The 19,169-nt window shown below is 45.2% G+C and overlaps 1 protein-coding gene and 1 long non-coding RNA gene across 3 annotated transcripts in view; one reads left to right on the plus strand and one right to left on the minus strand.

Annotated features, from left to right (window-relative positions):
• The window catches only part of KLHL18 (kelch like family member 18), a 48,700-nt gene that overhangs the window by 18,454 nt on the left and 11,077 nt on the right, over nucleotides 1–19,169 (plus strand). For both annotated transcript variants that reach the window (XM_049777354.1, XM_049777355.1), the window contains exons 2-5: nucleotides 532–662; nucleotides 5,137–5,277; nucleotides 13,311–13,509; nucleotides 17,351–17,511. In XM_049777354.1, coding sequence (XP_049633311.1) covers nucleotides 532–662; nucleotides 5,137–5,277; nucleotides 13,311–13,509; nucleotides 17,351–17,511 — 632 coding nt within the window. The remainder of the gene's footprint in view (nucleotides 1–531; nucleotides 663–5,136; nucleotides 5,278–13,310; nucleotides 13,510–17,350; nucleotides 17,512–19,169) is intronic.
• LOC126014133 (uncharacterized) overlaps nucleotides 14,408–19,169 on the minus strand; it is a 36,229-nt gene continuing 31,467 nt past the window's right edge. The window contains exon 2 of the long non-coding RNA XR_007497566.1: nucleotides 14,408–14,445. This is a non-coding gene — a long non-coding RNA (uncharacterized LOC126014133). The remainder of the gene's footprint in view (nucleotides 14,446–19,169) is intronic.

Raw genomic sequence — 19,169 nt, forward strand, 5'->3', positions numbered from 1 at the left:
AAGCCCCCTTTGCAAGTCTGGTCAAGTTTTGTCTTCCTTCCTGTCACTATACATCTACTTCCTATTTTCACTATTTATTTCCTTCCTGCCACTATTTATTTACTCTTCTTGAGGCAAGTTCTAGTAGGCATTACAGACATTATGTCTCTTACATCTGTCTTCATATAAAACTGGTATTCGGATGCCCTTAAAGGAAGAAATCAGGTGTTTGAACTGGTGGGAGGAGTTGGGAGGGTGTAGTGAAAGTTGCCATGTAAGTAAAAATGATCACTTGGCGCCTTCAGTATGCCATATATTCAACCATTTCGTTCGTTCATTCATTCAAATTTGCTCTTGTGCCTTCCAATACTGTAAAATAACTGAGCTTAGTGAATTTAAAGTACCTCAAGGAGTTTAAGTGCTGTGTCCCAGTTATCCTGTATTTCTACCACCTCAGGATGGGCTTCGAGAGATTAAGTGACAGAAGGGCCCAGGCTAGGTTTTTCTGTTTACATTCTTCAGTATCTTTTTTGTTTTTCTCTTTGCCCACAGATCGGGGACCACAAATTCAGTGCTCACCGGATCGTCTTAGCAGCCTCAATCCCGTACTTCCACGCTATGTTTACAAATGACATGATGGAGTGCAAGCAGGATGAGATCGTAATGCAAGGAATGGACCCAAGGTACTAAATTCTTCTACTGGGGTTTCATAAGCTGCTTTCTTGGTGCAGCTTCAGCTTATGCTAGGTGCCATCTGTGGTCAGTCCTGAAGAGGGACCAGTGTCTCACACAGCTCTATGCATACAAGAGACAAGGGAACAACTTAAAACTACAGTTGAATGGGCTGGAGAGAGAGTAAAGTGGGTAGGGCACTTGCCTTGCACATGGCTGACCTGGATTTGATCCCTACACCACATATGGTCCTCTGAGACCCACCAGGGATTATTCATGAGAACAAGTCAGGAGTGAGCTGTGAGCACAGCTAGGTGTGTCCAGAAAACAAAACAAACAAACAAAAAAACAATAAAAAGCCAAAAGCCAACAACTGGAGACCAGAGACAATTAAGTGAGGAGTTGGCCACATTCAAAGCAAGTGACCTCATAGCTAGACCATTGCTCCAGCTCCAAAGTGAGGAGTTTTGATGCCATTTTACTACTATTAAATTGTTTTTACTACCATTTTAAACTTTTTTTTTTTTTTTACTAATTTGAGTAGCACAAAGTTTATAGGAACTAAAATCCAGCTTAATGTCTTTTTTTTTTCTTTTTTTTTAGAGTGGGGGGGGACTGGTGTCACACCTGGCCTTGCTCAAGGGTTTACTCCTGGCTCTTCGCTCAGAAATTGCTCCTGGCAGGCTCAGGGGACCAAATGGGGGACACCGGGATTCGAACCACTGTCCGTCCTGGGTCACTGTGTGCAAGGCAAATGCCCTACTGCTGTGCTATCCCTCCAGTTCTCAGCTTAATTTCTAACTAAGATTAAAATGGCAAAATTGTTTTTGAATAAGCATCTTAGGCAGGAGAGATAATACATCAGGTGCACTGGTTTTACACACAGTCAACCCAGGTTCATTTCCCCAGCATCCCATGTATTGCTTTGAACATCCTGTGTGTTCCTCTGGTTTCTGAGTACAGAAACCAGGACTAACTCCTGAGAGTCATTGGGTATGACTCAAAAACTAACAAAGAAATCATCTTTTGTTTTGTTGTTGTTGGGCCACACTCAGCAGTACTCAGGAGTTACTCCTGGCTCTGCACTCAGAAATTGCTCCTGGCAGGTTCAGGGGACCATAGGGGGTGTTGGAGGATCAAACCAGGTCAGTCCTGGGTCAGCTACGTGCAAGGCAAATGCCCTACCTACTGTGCTATGTAGCTCTGGCCCCTAAAGAAATCATCTTTTTTTTTTTTTTTTTTTTTTTTTTGGTTTTTGGGCCACACCCTGTGATGCTCAGGGGTTACTCCTGGCTATGCGCTCAGAAGTTGCTCCTGGCTTCTTGGGGGACCATATGGGACGCCGGGGGATCGAACCGCGGTCCGTGCGCAGGCAAGGCAGGCACCTTAGCTCCAGCGCCACCGCCCGGCCCCTAAAGAAATCATCTTAATTTATTGCCCTTCTTGTCATTCTAGAATAATGTTGCCAGAGCTGGAGAGATAGTACAGTGGATAAGACCCTTGCTTTGTACATGTCAGACTCAGTTTCGATCCCCAGCATCCCATACGGTCCCTGCAAGGAATGCAAGGAATGTTTTCTGAGTGCAGGGCCAGGTTAACCCCTGAGCTTAACTCAGTGTGACTCAAAAAAACTTAAAAAAGAAAAAGAGCAGTCTTGTCCTTCAGAACTTGCTGCAGTGATGGAAATATTCTCTTTATACTGTACAAAATGGTAAAAATTGTTCACATGTAATTGAGTACTTGAAATAAGACAAGTAGGTCTAAGATCTAAGTATGATTAATTTTAAGTAACTGTGTGCCTGATGGCTTCTCTGTGGACAAAATTTGTGTCAGATACATTGCTATTTGAATTATGAGAAAATTGGAGCCCACAAGAGGCGAAACTGCAGGATATTCCACTTAACATCTTTCAGAATCTTAAGAGAGCCCTCCAATCAAAGAATTATTAGCCCCAAATGTCATTAATGCCAAGACTGAGAAATTCTGCTATAGTTGGATTTTTGGGTCATGATATAGTAATGATACCTTCTGAAATCACATCACTTAGCCTCTTATTTAAAATTTTCTTCACATTTAGAGATAATAATTTCCAGATCCTCTTCATGGAAAGGCTTTTCTGATTCATTCTGATGACAGTATAAATATATTTCCTAGTATTACATTTTGGATCTTGAAAGGATCTTGCTATAGGACTTAAATGGCTTTTGCCGCAAGCCTGAAAACAGAGATTGTGTGTTTACAGTCTGGGCTGTAACCAGGGTTCTACTGTCCACCTCCTTTGTGTTTGGCATTTTTCTGGGTGTGGGAATGCAGCAGTAATCGGGACATACAGGGTGATTCAGAGCAATGATATTCTTGGGGGAGGAGAGATAATAAACATGCCAATGACTATGAAACATTACCTAGTTACCTAACTTCTTAATTTTTTGTTTTTTATTTTTTTGTTTGTTTTTGGGCCACACCTGGCAGCACTTGGGTTACCCCTGGCTCTGTGCTCAAAAATTGCTCCTGGCAGGCTCAGGGGACCATATGGGATGCCAGGGATCAAACCCGAGTCTGTCCCGGGTCGGTCACATGCAAGGAAAATGCCCTGCTGCTGTGCTGTCGCTCCAGCCCACTGACTTCTTAATTTCATAATGGTGAAAACTAAGGGAAAGAAGCAGAGAGACTGTGGTGCTCTGTGGTGTAGGTGATTGGCTCTGACACATGGAGAGTAGTCTGTGTCCACTTTTGACTATGTCCAGTTGAAGTCCACTGCAATAAACAAGATCTAGCTGGGAAGGGAGAGCTCTCTGAGAAAACTAAAGCGGAGTAGAGATTAGTGGATAATCGTAGAGATCTCTTCTATGTCAGAGTGATCAGGAAAGGCCTTAATGATGAGGCTTCATTCGAGCCAGCACCTCAATTAAAGCGAGGGAGTGAGATGTCTAGGGGGAACAGTTTTCCACACAGAGGGAGCAGCTAGTGCTAAAGTCCTAGGGTGAGAGCATGTTAAGCATTTTGGAATAGACTGAAGAGGGAAACGAGTGGGCGGTAACAACATGACTTCAGAGCCAGGCTGTATCCAGGCCCATAGATGGTATTTGATTTCATTCTTTTTTTTTTTTTTTTTTTTTTTTTTTTTGGTTTTTTTGGGTCACACCCGATGACGCTCAGGGGTTACTCCTGGCTATGTGCTCAAAAGTCGCTCCTGGCTTGGGGGACCATATGGGACGCAGGGGGATCGAACCGCGGTCCGTCCTAGGCTAGCGCAGGCAAGGCAGGCACCTTACCTTTAGCGCCACCGCCCGGCCCCGATTTCATTCTTTTTATGTTTTGGTTTTTGGTTTTTTGGCCATACTCGGGTTACTCTGGGCTCTGGGCTCAGAAATCTCTCCTGGCAGGCTCAGGGGACCATATGGGATGCCAGGAATTGAACCCGAGTTCGTTCTGGGGTCAGCCACATGCAAGGCAAACACCCTACTACTGTGCTACCACTCCAGCCCTTGATTTCATTCTTTTTTTTTTTTAAATAAATCTATAATTTTATTAAGAAGAAAAATGATAGTATGGTATGCCTTGATATCGGTCTTTTTTTTTTTTTTTTTTTAATTTTGGTTTTTGGGTCACACCCAGCAGTGCTCAGGGGTTACTCCTGGCTTTATGCTCAGAAATTGCTCCTGGCAGGCTCGGAGGACCATATGGGATGCTGGGATTTGAGCCATCGACCTGCATGTAAGGCAAACGCCTTACCTCCATGTTATATCGCCAGCTCCTTGGTTTTGTTTTTATTTTGAACTGGAAACCAGGAAAATGTTGGAAATATTATTCTAGGAATGTATTTGAAGGAAATAATAAAAACATATTACTTAAGATGGCAATTTAGCAAATTTAATAAAGCTGTCATGCCCATTCAAAAAAGAAATAGAAGCTAGAGAGATAGTGCAGCAGGCTGGTTCTCCTGATTTGTTTATCAGAGGCCTGAATTTGATCCCCACTATTATGTGGTTCCCAAAACACTTAGCTACGTAAATCAAAAGACAAAGAAATTATAGCAAGTTTACAAGTTGAAATGCTACAGAGCAGCCACTAAAAGTGATAAGTATGAAAACAGTGACGCAACATGGGACAGCTTGGTAAGTTTTATGTTGTCTCCACACAGTTGATGCGTGCAAGGATTAAAATAGGGATTACAAATGGGCCTAGTCATTAAAAATGACCAGCCATCACTCATTTCACAGAAAGAATCTAGACTGCTTTCTTCTTTTAGAATTTCCTTTAATAAAATTTCCTGGGCATTCAATTTACCAAGCAGGATGAGTCTCTGACTACAGTGACATCATTGTTCCATCTAGATAAATTCTCCAAAGGCAAGAATGAGGGGGTCTTGAAAGCTTGAAAGCAGGGCCCACCTATTCCCCAGGCAGGGATGTCAACTCACTCAGGGCCTCCCTCTCCCGTGGGTTAAGACCCAACTCTTAAGAGTCTCTTTCCTTTTTCTTCTAGTGCCCTGGAGGCTCTCATCAACTTTGCCTACAACGGTCACCTCGCCATTGACCAACAGAATGTCCAGTCATTGCTGATGGGCGCGAGCTTCCTGCAGCTGCAAAGCATCAAAGATGCCTGCTGCACGTTTCTCCGAGAACGGTAAGGTGGTGTGAGCAGAGGGCCTAGCTGGTGGTAGAAAGGCTGTGCCATGTTTAGAATCCCTGCTAGTTTGCTAGTAAGTGTTTGGACCATTTTTGTTTTTTTTGTTGTTGTTGTTGTTATTGTTGGGTCACACCCAGCAGCACTCAGGGGTCACTCCTGGCTCCACACTCAGAAATCGCTCCTGGCAAGCTCGGAGGACCATATGGGATGCTGGGATTCAACTCACCGTCCTTCTGCATGAAAGGCAGATGCCTTACCTCTATGCTATCTCATCGGCCCCTATTTGGACCATTTTGAGTTTGGGATTTTTTGTTTCTTTTTGGTTTGGGGGCCACACCCGGTAGCACTCAGGAGTTACTCGTAGCTCTGTGCTCAGAAATCGATCCTGGCAGGCACGGAAGACCATATGGGGATTCTGGGAATCGAACCCAGGCCAGTCCTAAGTCAGCTGCATGCAAGGCAAACACCCTACCGTTATGCTATCGCAAGGCCCCTTCATTTTGAGATTTTTGTTTTTATTTTTTTGTTTTGGACCACACCTGGTGACGCTCCGGGATTACTCCTGGCTCTGCACTCAGAAATTGCTCCTGACTCAGAGGTCCATATGAGATGCTGGGAATCGAACCAAGTTCTGTACTGGACTGGCTGTGTGTAAGGCAAATGCCCTATTATTGTGCTATATCACTCCAGCCCCTCATTTTGAGATTTTTTAAAGAGAGCGAGCTGGGAAAATGACTCAACAAAAGTGACCTTCCTTGAAATCCAGTGCTGGCTCATTCTTTGGAATGAACCTTTGAAGAACGTGATTTACAAGTCTCTGTCAGTTCCTTTCCTTGACCTAATATGTATCTTCTAATCTTCTCTTTCCAGTCTGACCAGGCAGACTAATTTAGCTGAGTCCTCTGAACCAAACCCATCTGTTCAGTGCTTTCTAACTATTCCATAGTCATCTCATCTTTGTCTAGATACTAACATCCTCCATGACTTTTTTGTTTTTGTTTTGGAGCCACACCTAGTGATGCTTAGAGCTTACTCCTTTCTCTGCACTCAGAAATTATTCCTGGTGGTGCTTGGGAGACCATATGGATGTGGGATTGAATCTGGTTCGGCCACATGCAAGGCAAACACCCTGCCTACTGACTGTGCTGTTGTTCTGGCCCCTCCCTTACTTAATTTTTATTTTTTTGGTTTTTGGGCCACACTTGGCAGCACTCAGGGGTTACTTCTGGCTCTGTGATCAGAAATCGCTCCTGGCAGGCCCGGGGGACCATATGGGATGCCGGGAATTGGCTTGGGGGGACCATATGGGACACCGGGGGATCGAACCGAGGTCTGTTCCGTGGCTAGTGCTTGAAAGGCAGACACCTTACCTCTAGCACCACCTCACCACCTTACCTCTAGCACCACCTCACCGACCCCTTTTTCTTCAGTTCTTTAAGAACACACCTACTTTTTACTAAAACATCTGGAACTCTCTGTCCACTTCACACCCTTGGTATTAAACATTGTGTGCTCTCTCAGAGAAATCCACCAATTTCTACTGTTTGCCAATGAATATTTATTTGTCTTTGTGAAGACTGAGCAGATAAGCCTCTCAAATAGCACAACTCATATTAATAAGGTAAAATCACCTTTTAACCCCTTCAGGGGTGTGGGGTGAGACAGGGAGAAGCCAGCGTAGTACCCCTATGTCCATGGTGTTCTCCAAGTCTCCATCTCTCTCTTAACTCTCCGATCACAGGATCCCTGACCTGAAAATAAACCAGCGCTTTACCTTCCTCAGACATGCCCACCCGAGTTTCATTTCTCTCTTAGTTTTTTTTATTTTTTTATTTTTTTGGTTTTTGGGCCACACCTGGTGATGCTCGGGCTATGCGCTCAGAAACCGCTCCTGACTTGGGGAGCTATATGGGACACTGGGGGATCGAACCGCAGTCCATCCTAGGCTAGTGTGGGCAAGGCAGATAGATGCCTTACCACTTGTGCCACCACTCTGGCCCCTCTTAGATATTTAAAATTTTTTTTTTTTTGGTTTTTGATTTTTGGGCCACACCTGGTAACGCTCAGGGGTTACTCCTGGCTATGCACTCAGAAGTTGCTCCTGGCTTGGGGGACCATATGGGACACGGGGGGATCGAACCGCAGTCCATCCAAGGCTAGCGCATGCAAGGCAGCACCTTACCTCTAGCGCCACCGCCTGGCCCCTTAAAAATTTTTTTTTAATTTCCTTTTTTTTTTTTTTGGTTTTTGGGCCACACCCGGTGATGCTCAGGGGTTACTCCTGGCTCTGCACTCAGAAATAGCTCCTGGCAGACATGGGGGACCACATGGGATGCTGGGATTCTACCTACCATCTGTCCTAGATCGACTGTATACAAGGCAAACACCCTATTGTTGTGCTATCTCTCTGACCCCTCTTAGATATTTTTTTACTTCCTTTTTCCTCGCATTCCTACTCCAGCAGTCTAGTTCACTTAGCAGCTCTGAAGCCCTCCCGCTACTTCCCACTATGTGGTGGTCAGTCATGGACATCTCTGAGTACTGCTGTATATGTACCTAGTCATAATAACTGTGCTGTACTATCTACAAATAGTTTACTCCTCTGCTGGGCACAGAGTGCAGTTTCATGGTGATATAGATTTGTGGATGGAGGCTATGCAGTGAGGATCCATCTATGCATCCATCAAGCCAGGTTTGTCCCTGCCCAGGAATGCCTTCAGGGGTGATGCTAGAAGGTTCCTGTGGAGTTGAGGTAGAAGGCACACGCTGTCTCTCCTCATAGTTGAGCTTCTTAAAGATACAAACTAGACTTCATTTCTGTTTATCTGATTGTGTGACCTTGGAAATCAGAGGATTAAGTAGGCATTGTGAATTGGATGCAGTTATCCACTCTTAACAAGGGAACAGCAGCGCCACCTAGGGGCTTTTGAGGTTATCACTAACAGCCCAGATCCAGGCTGACCTAATTTTAGATAATTTCAGTTCTTTTATGTACACCAGTCGCATTTTAGGAAAAGGCAGTGAAGCCGAAAGTCTTAATGTTTCGAGTCAGTCCTTGATGTTTTTTCATTTGGTCCTGCAAGACTCCTTCAGAACCTTAAACTCACATCTTGTTCCTCTCTTTATTCCTGGCCAGAGGCTTGTGCTGTTCTTATTTCCCTCTCAAACAGATAACATCACTGTCTTTGAGTCTGGCCTCAGAGATGGATGGATTCTCCCAGTTCCTTTTATATTTGTCCTTGAAGGAAATAAACACAAGGTTATTTAATCTCAAGGTTCAATCAATGGGCCAGAGAGATAGCACAGTGGTAGGGGGACCCAGGATGGACCTGATTTATTCCCGGCATCCTGTCTGGTCCCTGAGCCTGCCAGGATCGATTTCTGAGCCTAGAGCCAGGAGTAACCCCTGAATTCTGCTGGGGGTGGCCCAAGCCCCCCCCCCCCCCCATCAAGGTTCAGTCACTGAGAGAAATCATTTTGAATGGTAGAGGGAAAGATCTGGTAGCCCAGAGAAATTGGAAACCTATCAAAGCTCTTAGAGCAGTGTAAGTGCTGAGGTAACTGTTAGAGTTTCAATCTACTGGTTTTTCTTATAGGATCATACCAGGAAGGACTCAGGATGCCATGACATATCAGGGTCAAACTAAGGGCCTTCACATCCTAGTTATGTGCAGGATCACTTAAATTATACAACTCGACCTTGATGTCTCTTTTTGCTTTGAGATTGGGTTGATTGATTTTTTTTTAGGGCCTTTCCCCCAATGTTCAGATATATGAACCCTCTTGTTCCAGGTGAATATGATAGCAGTGTCTTTTCCTTTGCAAGCATGGGACCTGGGTTCAGTCCCTGGCACTGTGAAAAAAATAAATTCTCAGAAATCAATTGCCAAAGCTATTGACAAATGTCAATAGCAAATCTATTCCTATTTACTTAATTCAAGAAACTGCCTCATTCAACAAAAAAAATTTTTTTGGAGGGGGCACACCCAGTGATGCTCAGGGGTTAGTTACTCCTGACTTTGCACTAATCGCTCGGGGGACCTATGGAAATCAAATTCAGGTCCATCCTGGGTCGGTCTCGTGTAAGGCAAATGCCCTACTGCTGTGCTAATCGCTCTGGCCCCAATTCAACATAATTTAAATTACTTAATTCAAGTAGCAACTGAAGTACCAAGTTACTTTCAGTAACAGGTTCCCACGTCTGATAAAGCATTCTGTCTTAAGTGGCCTCCATAATTACAGTCTGTATTAGCAAGGAAGGAGGATGTAGAGTAGCTAATGAAAGCTGTGCCTCACTCTATCTTTTGGTTTATTTCCCTTGTGTCCCGTCAGCTCCCTAGAGGTCCCCTTTCCTCCTGCTTTCCCTACTCCTCATGTGCTCAGGTGCCTCAATAACGGGACTTTGCATTCAGGGTGTGTTTTTTGTGTGGAATATTATGCTAAGCCAAGTCAAAAAATAGTCATGATGAAGTACAAGAATCCTAACATGAGAGGGAGAGACTGGAAATGTATGGGAGTTGATGACATTGGTCATCCTTTCCCACATCTTTGGACTGTCCAGTTCCCAGTTTGTTATTTACCCCTTATTTTTCTCTTTTATTCCCATGGCATTTTCTTCTATTCTTTTTTTCTGATTTTCTTTGTTTTTATCTTCAGTTTTCAAAATCACTTTATTTAAACACCCTGGTTTACAAGGTTATTCATAGTACAGTTGTTTTTTCCTTTTAACAGTTACAAAGTTGATCATGATTGAGTTTCCATCATACAAGTATAACACCTTTCACCAGTGCATATTTCCTGTCACAAGTGTCCCCAGTTTCCCTCCTGTCCTCCCCGTTGCCCTCCCCTTCCTGCTTTTGTGACAGATATTTCTCTTCTCTCTCTCTGTCTCTCTTTCTCTCTCTCTCTCTTAGACGCTGTTGTTTGCAATCCTGTTACTAAAAGAGGACTATGTTTGTCACTTTATCTCCTTTCAGCATCCATTGCTAGTCCAGTGTGATCATTTCCAGTTGTCATTGTTATAGTGGTCCCTTTTATGCCCTAACTGAACTCCCCCATTATTTGTGGCAAGCTTCCTACCATGAACTGATTCTGCTGGCCCCCCTCTCTATTGTCTTTGGGTATTATTTCCATACTATCTGATACGGGGTTGATATCTAACATACATAAGGTACTGTTAGAGCTTAATAAGAAAAAACATCTAATAGCTGGGCAATTTTAAGATGATAAATACTGTCTTCCTCTATAGATGATCAGTCAGAATGGGAACAGGCAGGTCATCCCCAGGGGTTTGCTGCTGTCACCAAATTTCCAGAACTGTATCAAGTTCATTTGGGATTTTTTTCAGATGCCATCATTAGTTAAAAAAAAAAAGAGCCAGATGGGGGCAAATGCCATACCACCTTGCATGTAGCTGACCCAGGACAAACAGTGGTTCGAATCCCGGCATCCCATATGGTCCCCCGAGCATGTCAGGAGTGATTTCTGAGTACAGAGCCAGAAGTATCTCCTGAGCACCGCAGGGTGTGCCCCCAAAACAAAAACAAACAAACAAAAAGAGCCTGATAAACAGTGAAATAGCAACTACTTTTGTTTTGTTTTGTTTTGTTTGGGTCACAGCTGCTTTTCCTTTTTTTTTTCTTTTTTTGGTGGTGGTGGGGATGCACACACAATGATGCTCAGGGCTTATTCCTCTCTCCGTGCTCAGGAGTCACTCCTGGCAGGCTCAGGGAGCCATCTGGGATGCCAGCATTGAACCCAGGTTGGCCACGTGCAAGGCAAACCACTTTACCTGCTCTACTACTACTCCGGCTCATGAACTGGTGCCCCATTTCTTACCAGCTACCACCCTGAGTGCTCTTTCCTACCTTGTTACTTAACAACAGCTACAGCACTGGTTGGTGGGTAGCTGTTGCCAGTTGCAAGCAGCACGGTCAGGATTTTCAAGTGTTTTTCCTGGTCCTACTGAGTGCAGGTCACCCTTGGGTCAAAGGAATGTACACAAGAAGCTGAGGGTTAATCTTACCACTGGATGTGAGCCTATTTTCTAGTTTTATTTTTTTTTTCTTGGAGCCTCAGTTTTTCAGCTACAAATGAAAGCAATTACTGTGTTATATAGCATTGCTAAAAAGAATTCAGTGTATGTCAAAGGAGTTGACTCACTAATAGTGTTAAGTGTTAACTGTCATTGTTTTTCTGATTGTCTGAACAATTAAGACCCATACTCCCCCAAAAAAGGGTGGGGGGGGGCAGAGCAATAGTATTCAACATGGACCTGGGTCCGATCCCCGGCATCCCATATAGTCCCCCAAGCCAGGAACGATTTCTTAGCATATAGTCAGGAGTAACCCCTGAGCATCACCGGGTATGGCCCAAATAAAAGACCCATAGAGCCTCTTTATTTTTTCTAAAGGAAAAGGGGCTGGAACAATGGTACAGTGGTGAGAGTACTTCCTTGCTCATGGCCAACCCAGTTTTGATCCCTAGCACCCCAGATGGTCCCCTGAGCCTCACTAGGAGTGACCTCTGAGTGCAGAGACAGGAGAAAGCTCTGGATCTGAGTACCACCAGATGTGGCTTCCCCACAAAAAAGAAAGAGAAGAAAGGGCTCTTTGTTCCTGTTTTGTTTTTTGCCTCCTCTCATCCCATGTCAGCCACATCTCTGAAACACAGTAGTGAAGGCAAAAAAGCACAGATTGGATTGTCTTGGGCATCTGGTCACCAGGATGCTTTCCATGATGGCAAAGTAGATATTGAGGCATCACCCTCAACCACTACTTGATCAAGCTCAGACTCTATCTGATACTGAATTGGGTCAAAGCAACAAGGTGTGGCACATCTAAGGTTTAAGCACCGCCACAACCAAAGCTACACCAAGAACCCAGGAGAAGAGGGACTTGCAGCTTCAGAAGAGTCTGTCCCCCACTCACCCAACTCGCTGAAAATCCCCTGACCTTGATACATTTTTTTATCCCAGACCTCCAGAAGAAGCGGAATGACTCAGGGAACCCTACTTTGTCTCTTATTATCAGTAAAGTACCCTGAAACTTGGGGTGTTGGGAGAGAAAGGGGAGTGGTTTTTTTTGTTTTGTTTTGGTTTTTGGTTTTTGGGCCACACCCGGCGGTGCTCAGGGTTACTCCTGGCTATCTGCTCAGAAATAGCTCCTGGCAGGCACGGGGACCATATGGGACACCTGGATTCGAACCAACCACCTTTGGACCTGGATCGGCTGCTTGCAAGGCAAACGCCGCTGTGCTATCTCTCCGGGCCCTTGTTTTTATTTTTAATTAGAGAATAAGTATTGAGGGTTCTGATGTTGGAGTTAACCATCTCTGCAAGTAGTTTGAGTTCTCATCCTACAATTTCACTTCCCTCCTAGTGAGCAGAAGTGACTCAAAATGAAATTTCAGTGGGTGGTTGTGGAGGTAGCTCAGTGGTGTGCCCTTGCCTTGCATATGTCAGATCCAGGATTTGACCCCCAACACCGTTCAACAACATTTTAAATGAAGGACCAAAGCAGTAGTACAGTGGGTAGGGTGCTTGCCTTGCACACAAGATCAATTCGACCTAGGTTCAATCTCCAATACCCTGTATGGTCCCCTAAGCCCCACCAGGAGTGATCCTTGAGTGCAGAGCCAGGAGTAACCACTGAACACAACCAGGTGTGGCCCCCTCAAAAAAATGTTTAATGAAATAACATTAGAGACTGAAGAGTGTCAAATAGGTTTCCCTATTCTTCTGAAAACTCCCCATAACTTGCCAAGTAGTTCATCATGCCTTGATGCATGAAGCAAGATCAAGCAGCCAGAACCTTGGAGAAGGGTCTGTTTTATTTGATATCTTTTCAAGTTGACTTCCAAGGAGGTATACCTGATGTCAAATGGAGATTTCAACAAAGCTGAGGACAAATGTTTTTGTTTTGTTTTGTTTCTCAATTCTGTGTCTAATTAGAATGATCTGTTGATTCAAAACTGACCAAAATTTATTTCTTCCCTAACTTTTTTCATCTATTTTTTTTTTAATGCAAAAGACTTCACCCCAAAAACTGCTTAGGTGTTCGCCAGTTTGCAGAGACAATGATGTGTGCTGTGCTGTACGATGCAGCCAACAGCTTTATCCACCAACACTTCGTGGAGGTGTCTGTCTCGGAAGAGTTCCTGACACTGCCCTTGGAAGATGTGCTGGAGCTGCTCTCCAGAGATGAGCTGAATGTTCGATCAGAGGAGCAGGTCTGTTGATCCGTGGGAGGCTGCAGGCAAGCATGGAGCCAGCCAGTGTCAGTGCTGGTCTATGCTCTCTGTTACATTTTCAAAGTAAACCTATGTGCCCCTGCTATTTAGGATGAGTTTGCTTACTTTCATGGAAGCTGCTCTGTTGGGGTGGAAGGTGTCCTGTGTTCTAAGGCTACTCCTGGCTCTGTGTTTAGAGAACCAATCAGTGACGGAATTCAACCCAGGCTTCATGCATGCAAAGCTTACAGTACAGCCTGGTTAGTGTGTTCTCTAGCCTGAAAAGTTTTTATACATTTTAGTGTCTAAATTAACTATTAAGATTTTCTTTGCGGGGGCAGGGGAGGGTTGGGTCACACCTGGCTGCGTTCAGGGGTTACTTCTGGCTCTGCTCAGAAGCCACTCCTGGCAGGCTCGGGACAATATGGGCTCCAACCCCAAGTTTTGTTATGTTGTTTTGTTTTTTTTATTCATTCTACACCCCTCAAAAGTGAATGTTAGGACTATTGTAGTGTTTTCTTTCTTTTGTTTTGCTTTGTTTTGTTGTTTTGTTTTGTTTTGTTTTGTTGGGGGGATCACACCCAGCAGCTCCTGGCTCTATGCTCAGAAATCACCCCTGGCAGGCACAGGGGACCAAATGGGATGCCAGGATTCGAATCACTGTCCTTCTGCATGAAAGGCAAACACCTTACCTCCATGCTATCTCTCTGGCCCCCCTTTCTTTCTTTTTCTTTTTTTTAAACTTCTGCATGAAAGGCAAACACCTTACCTTTATGCTATCTCTCTCGCCCCCCCCCCCCTTTCTTTCTTTCTTTTTTTTTTTTAAACACTTTAGTTAGTTAGTTAGTTAGTTTTGGTTTTGGGCTACACTCGGTGACACTCATGGGTTACTCCTGGCTCTATGCTCAGAAATCACCCCTGGCAGGCTCGGAGGACCTTATGGGATACCGGGATTTGAACCACCGTTTGTCCTGGATCGGCTGTGTGCAAGGCAAACGGCCTACCGTTATCACTCTGGCCCCATATTGCAGTGTTTTCTAACAGTAATACTGCCATGATCTGGAAATAAATACAGGTAACTTTCTTGAGGGTTTTATTTCGAGAACCAGCAGAGCCCTGTAGTATTCTGGGGCTGAGGGTTGGAGAGGTGGGAAAATTCAGAGAAGTGGTTGACTTAAAGATAAATGATGTAATTGGAAGAAAATAAAGAATTGGCAGCAAGGAGAAAGGAGAGAATAGTTGCTGGAGTGAGACATAGTTTAGGGCACAGGGGGGCTATATTTGATAGGAACATGAACTGCTCATATCTGCCGCTCTCAGAAGAGAGCTGCTCTTCAGCTTGATGCAGGGACAGGTGAGATGGGAGAGCCTACAGATTCTATTGCCATTGCTTTCTGTTTTTTTTCTGCTTAGAGGATAGCAAATTAGGAACTTGAGGACAACAGGCCGGAGAGATAGCACAGTGATAGGGCGTTTGCCTTGCATACTGCCTACCCGGGACATACTGGGGTTCAGTCCCCGGCATCTCATATGGTCCCCGAAGCCAGGAGCGATTTCTGAGTGCAGAGCCAGGAGGAACCCCTGAATGCTGCCAGGTGTGGCCCAAGAAACAAAAGAAATTTGAGGAGAGATGAAAAGCTGTCTAGGAGAGAGGCTGAGTGAGTGGACAAAGCTAGGAAAGGGAGGGAACAATCACAAATGTAAAGCAAACTGCTCTTCATTTTTCTGCCAGCCACAAGGCATGGAGAGGATGCGGAGTGAAGAGCTAGTTGATTCAAAGAGCTAAACTTAGAGGTGGGATTTAGGGGAGTAGGATTAAGGGGAGATAGGAGCATAGCATGCAGACCAGTGTACCTGCCTGACACCCTCTGGCTTCCATGAGGGAAGAGAGAGGTGAGGAACCAGGTCCCAAGCAGTGGGGGATTGGGAGAGAAATTGGGATGGGATAAGCAGTGTTAGAGGTTACAGGGCTGTTAATATTTAGCTAATTATCTAAAGTACCTATTTACTTACTTACCTTTAGGCATCGCACCCAGCTTGCTTAGGCTATTCCCAGCTCAGAGCTGAGCTAGTGTAAGGTGGGGATTTGCTCCTGGCTGTGCTCAAGGGAGGGAAATTGAGCTTGGGGCTCAGACATGCAAAGCCAGGTTCTAGCCCTTTGAGCCTAGATTATCTAATAGAAAAGCAGCTTGTGCATGATCACAGGGTCCTCTGAGGATAAGGACTGGGTAGAAAAAAGCTTAAATGAATGTGTAGGGTGTTGGTAGCGGGCGAGGAGGAGAGGATCACCTTTTCTTTTGGGGGGGAGGGGATCCCCAAGGTGTTTTGGAGTTCAAGGTCACTCATTCAGTGGTGCTCAGGGCTTACTTGGGCTACACCCAGTAGTGCCCAAGGGGCCCTGAGGTGCAAACTCAGCAAGGAGGTGTTCTGTCAGTTCGAGCCACATCTGCAGCCCATTCTGTTAAACCAAGGTGTAACATTTGGGGCCAAAGTGAAAGCACAGTGGGTAGGGCATTTGTTTTGCAAATGGTTTTCCTGGGTTCCATCATCGGCATTCCATATGGTCCCTGAGCCTGCCAAAAGTGATTCCTGAGCTCAGAGCATGGAGTAGCCCCTGAGCACTGCTGGGTATGGGCTCCCCCCAAAAACAAACAAACAAAAAAGGTGTACCAAGAGTTGACCTGAAAAGATAGTGGGTCAGTTTTGCCCACTGGAGAAAACACTGGCATAGAACATTGAATGTGGGTGTATGGAGTTTGGACCTGGCCCAGCAGGCCACAGGAGCACTGCTGCTTTCAGCGTGAACGCTAACCAAAGACCATGGCTGAGCAGCTTAGCATATTTGAAGTTTGGAGTCTTTGTCAGGAAGAGCCCTGAACTCCAGGCTGCCAGCCTTTGGGACTCAATATTAGTGACCAGTCGACATGTGAACCCAGCAGCACTTTGGCTTGGAGAAATGGGCTTCATTTCAAGATGGAGGAATCCTGTGCCTGGTCCTTCTACGTGGGACTGTTCATGTTTACTGGAGTGATGATGGCTATCTGGTTTTAGGAGATATCCTTATGGCTGGGGGCATTAGAAAAGGCTCCTTGAAGAACATGGATTGGAAACCAGGCCTTAAAGGAGAGGTAGAGGGAAGGAAGTGGGGAAGGGAAGAGAGAGAGATAAAGGGAGTCTGAGAATAAGCAAGAGGTCAAAAATCAAACAGGGGGCCGGAGAGATAGCACAGTGGTAGGGCGTTTGCCTTGCATGCGGATGACCCAGAATGAACCTGGGTTTGATTCCAGAATCTCATCTGGCCCCTTGAGCACTGCCAACTCTGCCCCCCCCAAAAAAAAAAAAAACAGGGCCAGAGTGATAGATAGCACAGTAGTAGAGCATTTGCCTTGCATGTGGCTGACCTGGGACAGACCCAAATTCAATCCCCAAATTCCATATGCTCCCCTGAGCCTGCAAGGAATAATCTCTGAGTACAGAGCCAGAAATAACTCCGGAGCACCACCAGGTATGGCCCCCACAAAAATAATTAAAGAGAAACTTAATTGAATTGCAGAACAGAAGAAGGAACCATTGTTGGATCTTCACTGGGAAGTCTAAAAGAGTTGGGAAGCTGCTGTTGTAACCTGGTCTTGGGGTAGTAACCTGATCTCTCTCCAGCCAAGTCTGGTGGCCTGAATGAATGAATAGGACAACTGGGGAAATGGAGAAAAAATAGTGACACATTGAAGGAGAATTGCTAAGTTCATAGAGCTCTTTTGTTGTAGCCTGCAGATACTTTGAGATTGTAGGGCACAGGAATGTGTGAGTTGCTCCCAGAGATTCTGTTTTCTTGCCCTGGCAGGTCTTCGAAGCCGCATTAGCCTGGATCAGATACGACCAGGAGCAGAGAGGGCCCTGCCTTCCTGAGCTGCTTTCCAATATCCGTCTGCCCCTCTGCCGGCCACAATTCCTGGCAGACCGAGTGCAGCAGGATGATCTGGTGCGTTGCTGCCATAAATGCAGGTCAGTGGATGAGCCCGTACAGGAAGCTGTTGACCACACAGCAGAGAAGAGGAAAAACTAAGCCGCTCAGGCTGTCTCTGTTCCAGCCAGTGGGGAAAGGATTTAGAGTGGTCAATGTTAATAATATACGGCATGTAGGTTGATCTACTTCTGTCTAGAACCTGAAAGAATCCAAATTCTTACACCTTGGGCAGAGAAATGTAGGGGTGTCAAGGAAAAAACAAAACAAAGCAAAAGCTTCCTCCTCCAGTTTTCTACAGATTTTTTCAAACATTTCAATTCATAGGACTATTTACAAACCATTACATGTTTTTACAGCCAGCCCTGACTCAGTCCACATTGACAGCTAGCTGACTTAGTAGTAACTTCCTAGCACCCCTTACTCTCGTCCTTTTTGTTGTTTTGGGATTTCTGTTTTGAGCCATCCCTGGAGGTCCTCAAGGGCCATTCTCTACCTGTGGTGCCGGAGCACCCTTCAGTATCACAGGTCAAACCCAGAACTCTTAGATGTAAATTCAGTGCTCCAGCCCTCCTCCTTTGAACTCTCTCTCTCTCTCCTTTCTTGCCCTCTTTGGTAAACTCAATCAATGTGCTGGCCTCAAGTGGGTTTACCCATTAACGGTACTGGAAGTGGGAGGCACATTCACCCTTCTGGAATGCACAGGCAGTCAAAGATGATGTGTTTCAACAGAACTACCAAAACGACTCAGAAAATAACAGCCCTTTGAGAGATTCATTATAAAAGAAGAGCTGCTAAGACAAGGGACATGACCCAGGTGGTAGAGCATGTATGGTCCATGTGGTAGGAGACACACCTTGCAGATGATGTTCTGGATTGATGGGTTGACACTCTGGCCCCTTGAGTACTGCAGGAGATAGCCCTTGTGGTTTTGAGCACTGCAGGCCTCAACCACCCCTAGAAATCATCCCCTCAGCCCCATCATCCCCTAATAAATAAAAAGCAGAGAAGTGAAGAAACACATTTACACACACACAAACACATACACATTTTTTTTATCATATTCACACTTTTGAACTAGCAGGAAGTTGACGCTTAGGTGTGTGACAGGAAGGTGTGAAGGTGCTGGTGTGTAGTTTGAAGTTTATTCATAGGCTGGGGGTAGCTATTGAAGTTTCTTAGAGAACTTGAACTACACTATGAAGGGGGCTGGGTCCGGAGCTGTGGGTTTCTGCTGCCACAGCCTTGGGGTGAGAGGGTTAATTGCAGGAAATGAGCCCGAGGGATGGAAAGCAAGAGCTGTTCTGATGGTAACAGGATGCAGGTTGTTTGAACCTTCCCACATCAGCTCTTTTTGCTACCACTGTCTTTTCTTCCTTCTGGCCATCTGCCTGTCAGAAAGTAGTCGTTCTAGGGCAGGAATCATAGTACAGCAGGTAAAGCGCTTGCCTTGCATCTCTGCCACTCCAATTAGTTCCCTGAGCATCTTCAGGAATGATCCTAGAGTACAGAACCAGGAACCAAGCCCTAGCACCTCCTGGTATAACCCCTCCCCCCCAAACAAAAGTATATGGGCCAGAGCAATAATACAGCTGACCCCAGTTTGATACCTGGCATACTATATAGCCCACCAAGCACTGCCAGGAGGCCAGTAGTAATCTCTGAGTATCGGTAGATGTAGGGGAAAATATTATTAATT

The sequence above is a fragment of the Suncus etruscus genome, chromosome 7, assembly GCF_024139225.1.
Source record: "Suncus etruscus isolate mSunEtr1 chromosome 7, mSunEtr1.pri.cur, whole genome shotgun sequence".
Classification (NCBI taxonomy): Eukaryota; Metazoa; Chordata; class Mammalia; order Eulipotyphla; family Soricidae; genus Suncus; species Suncus etruscus.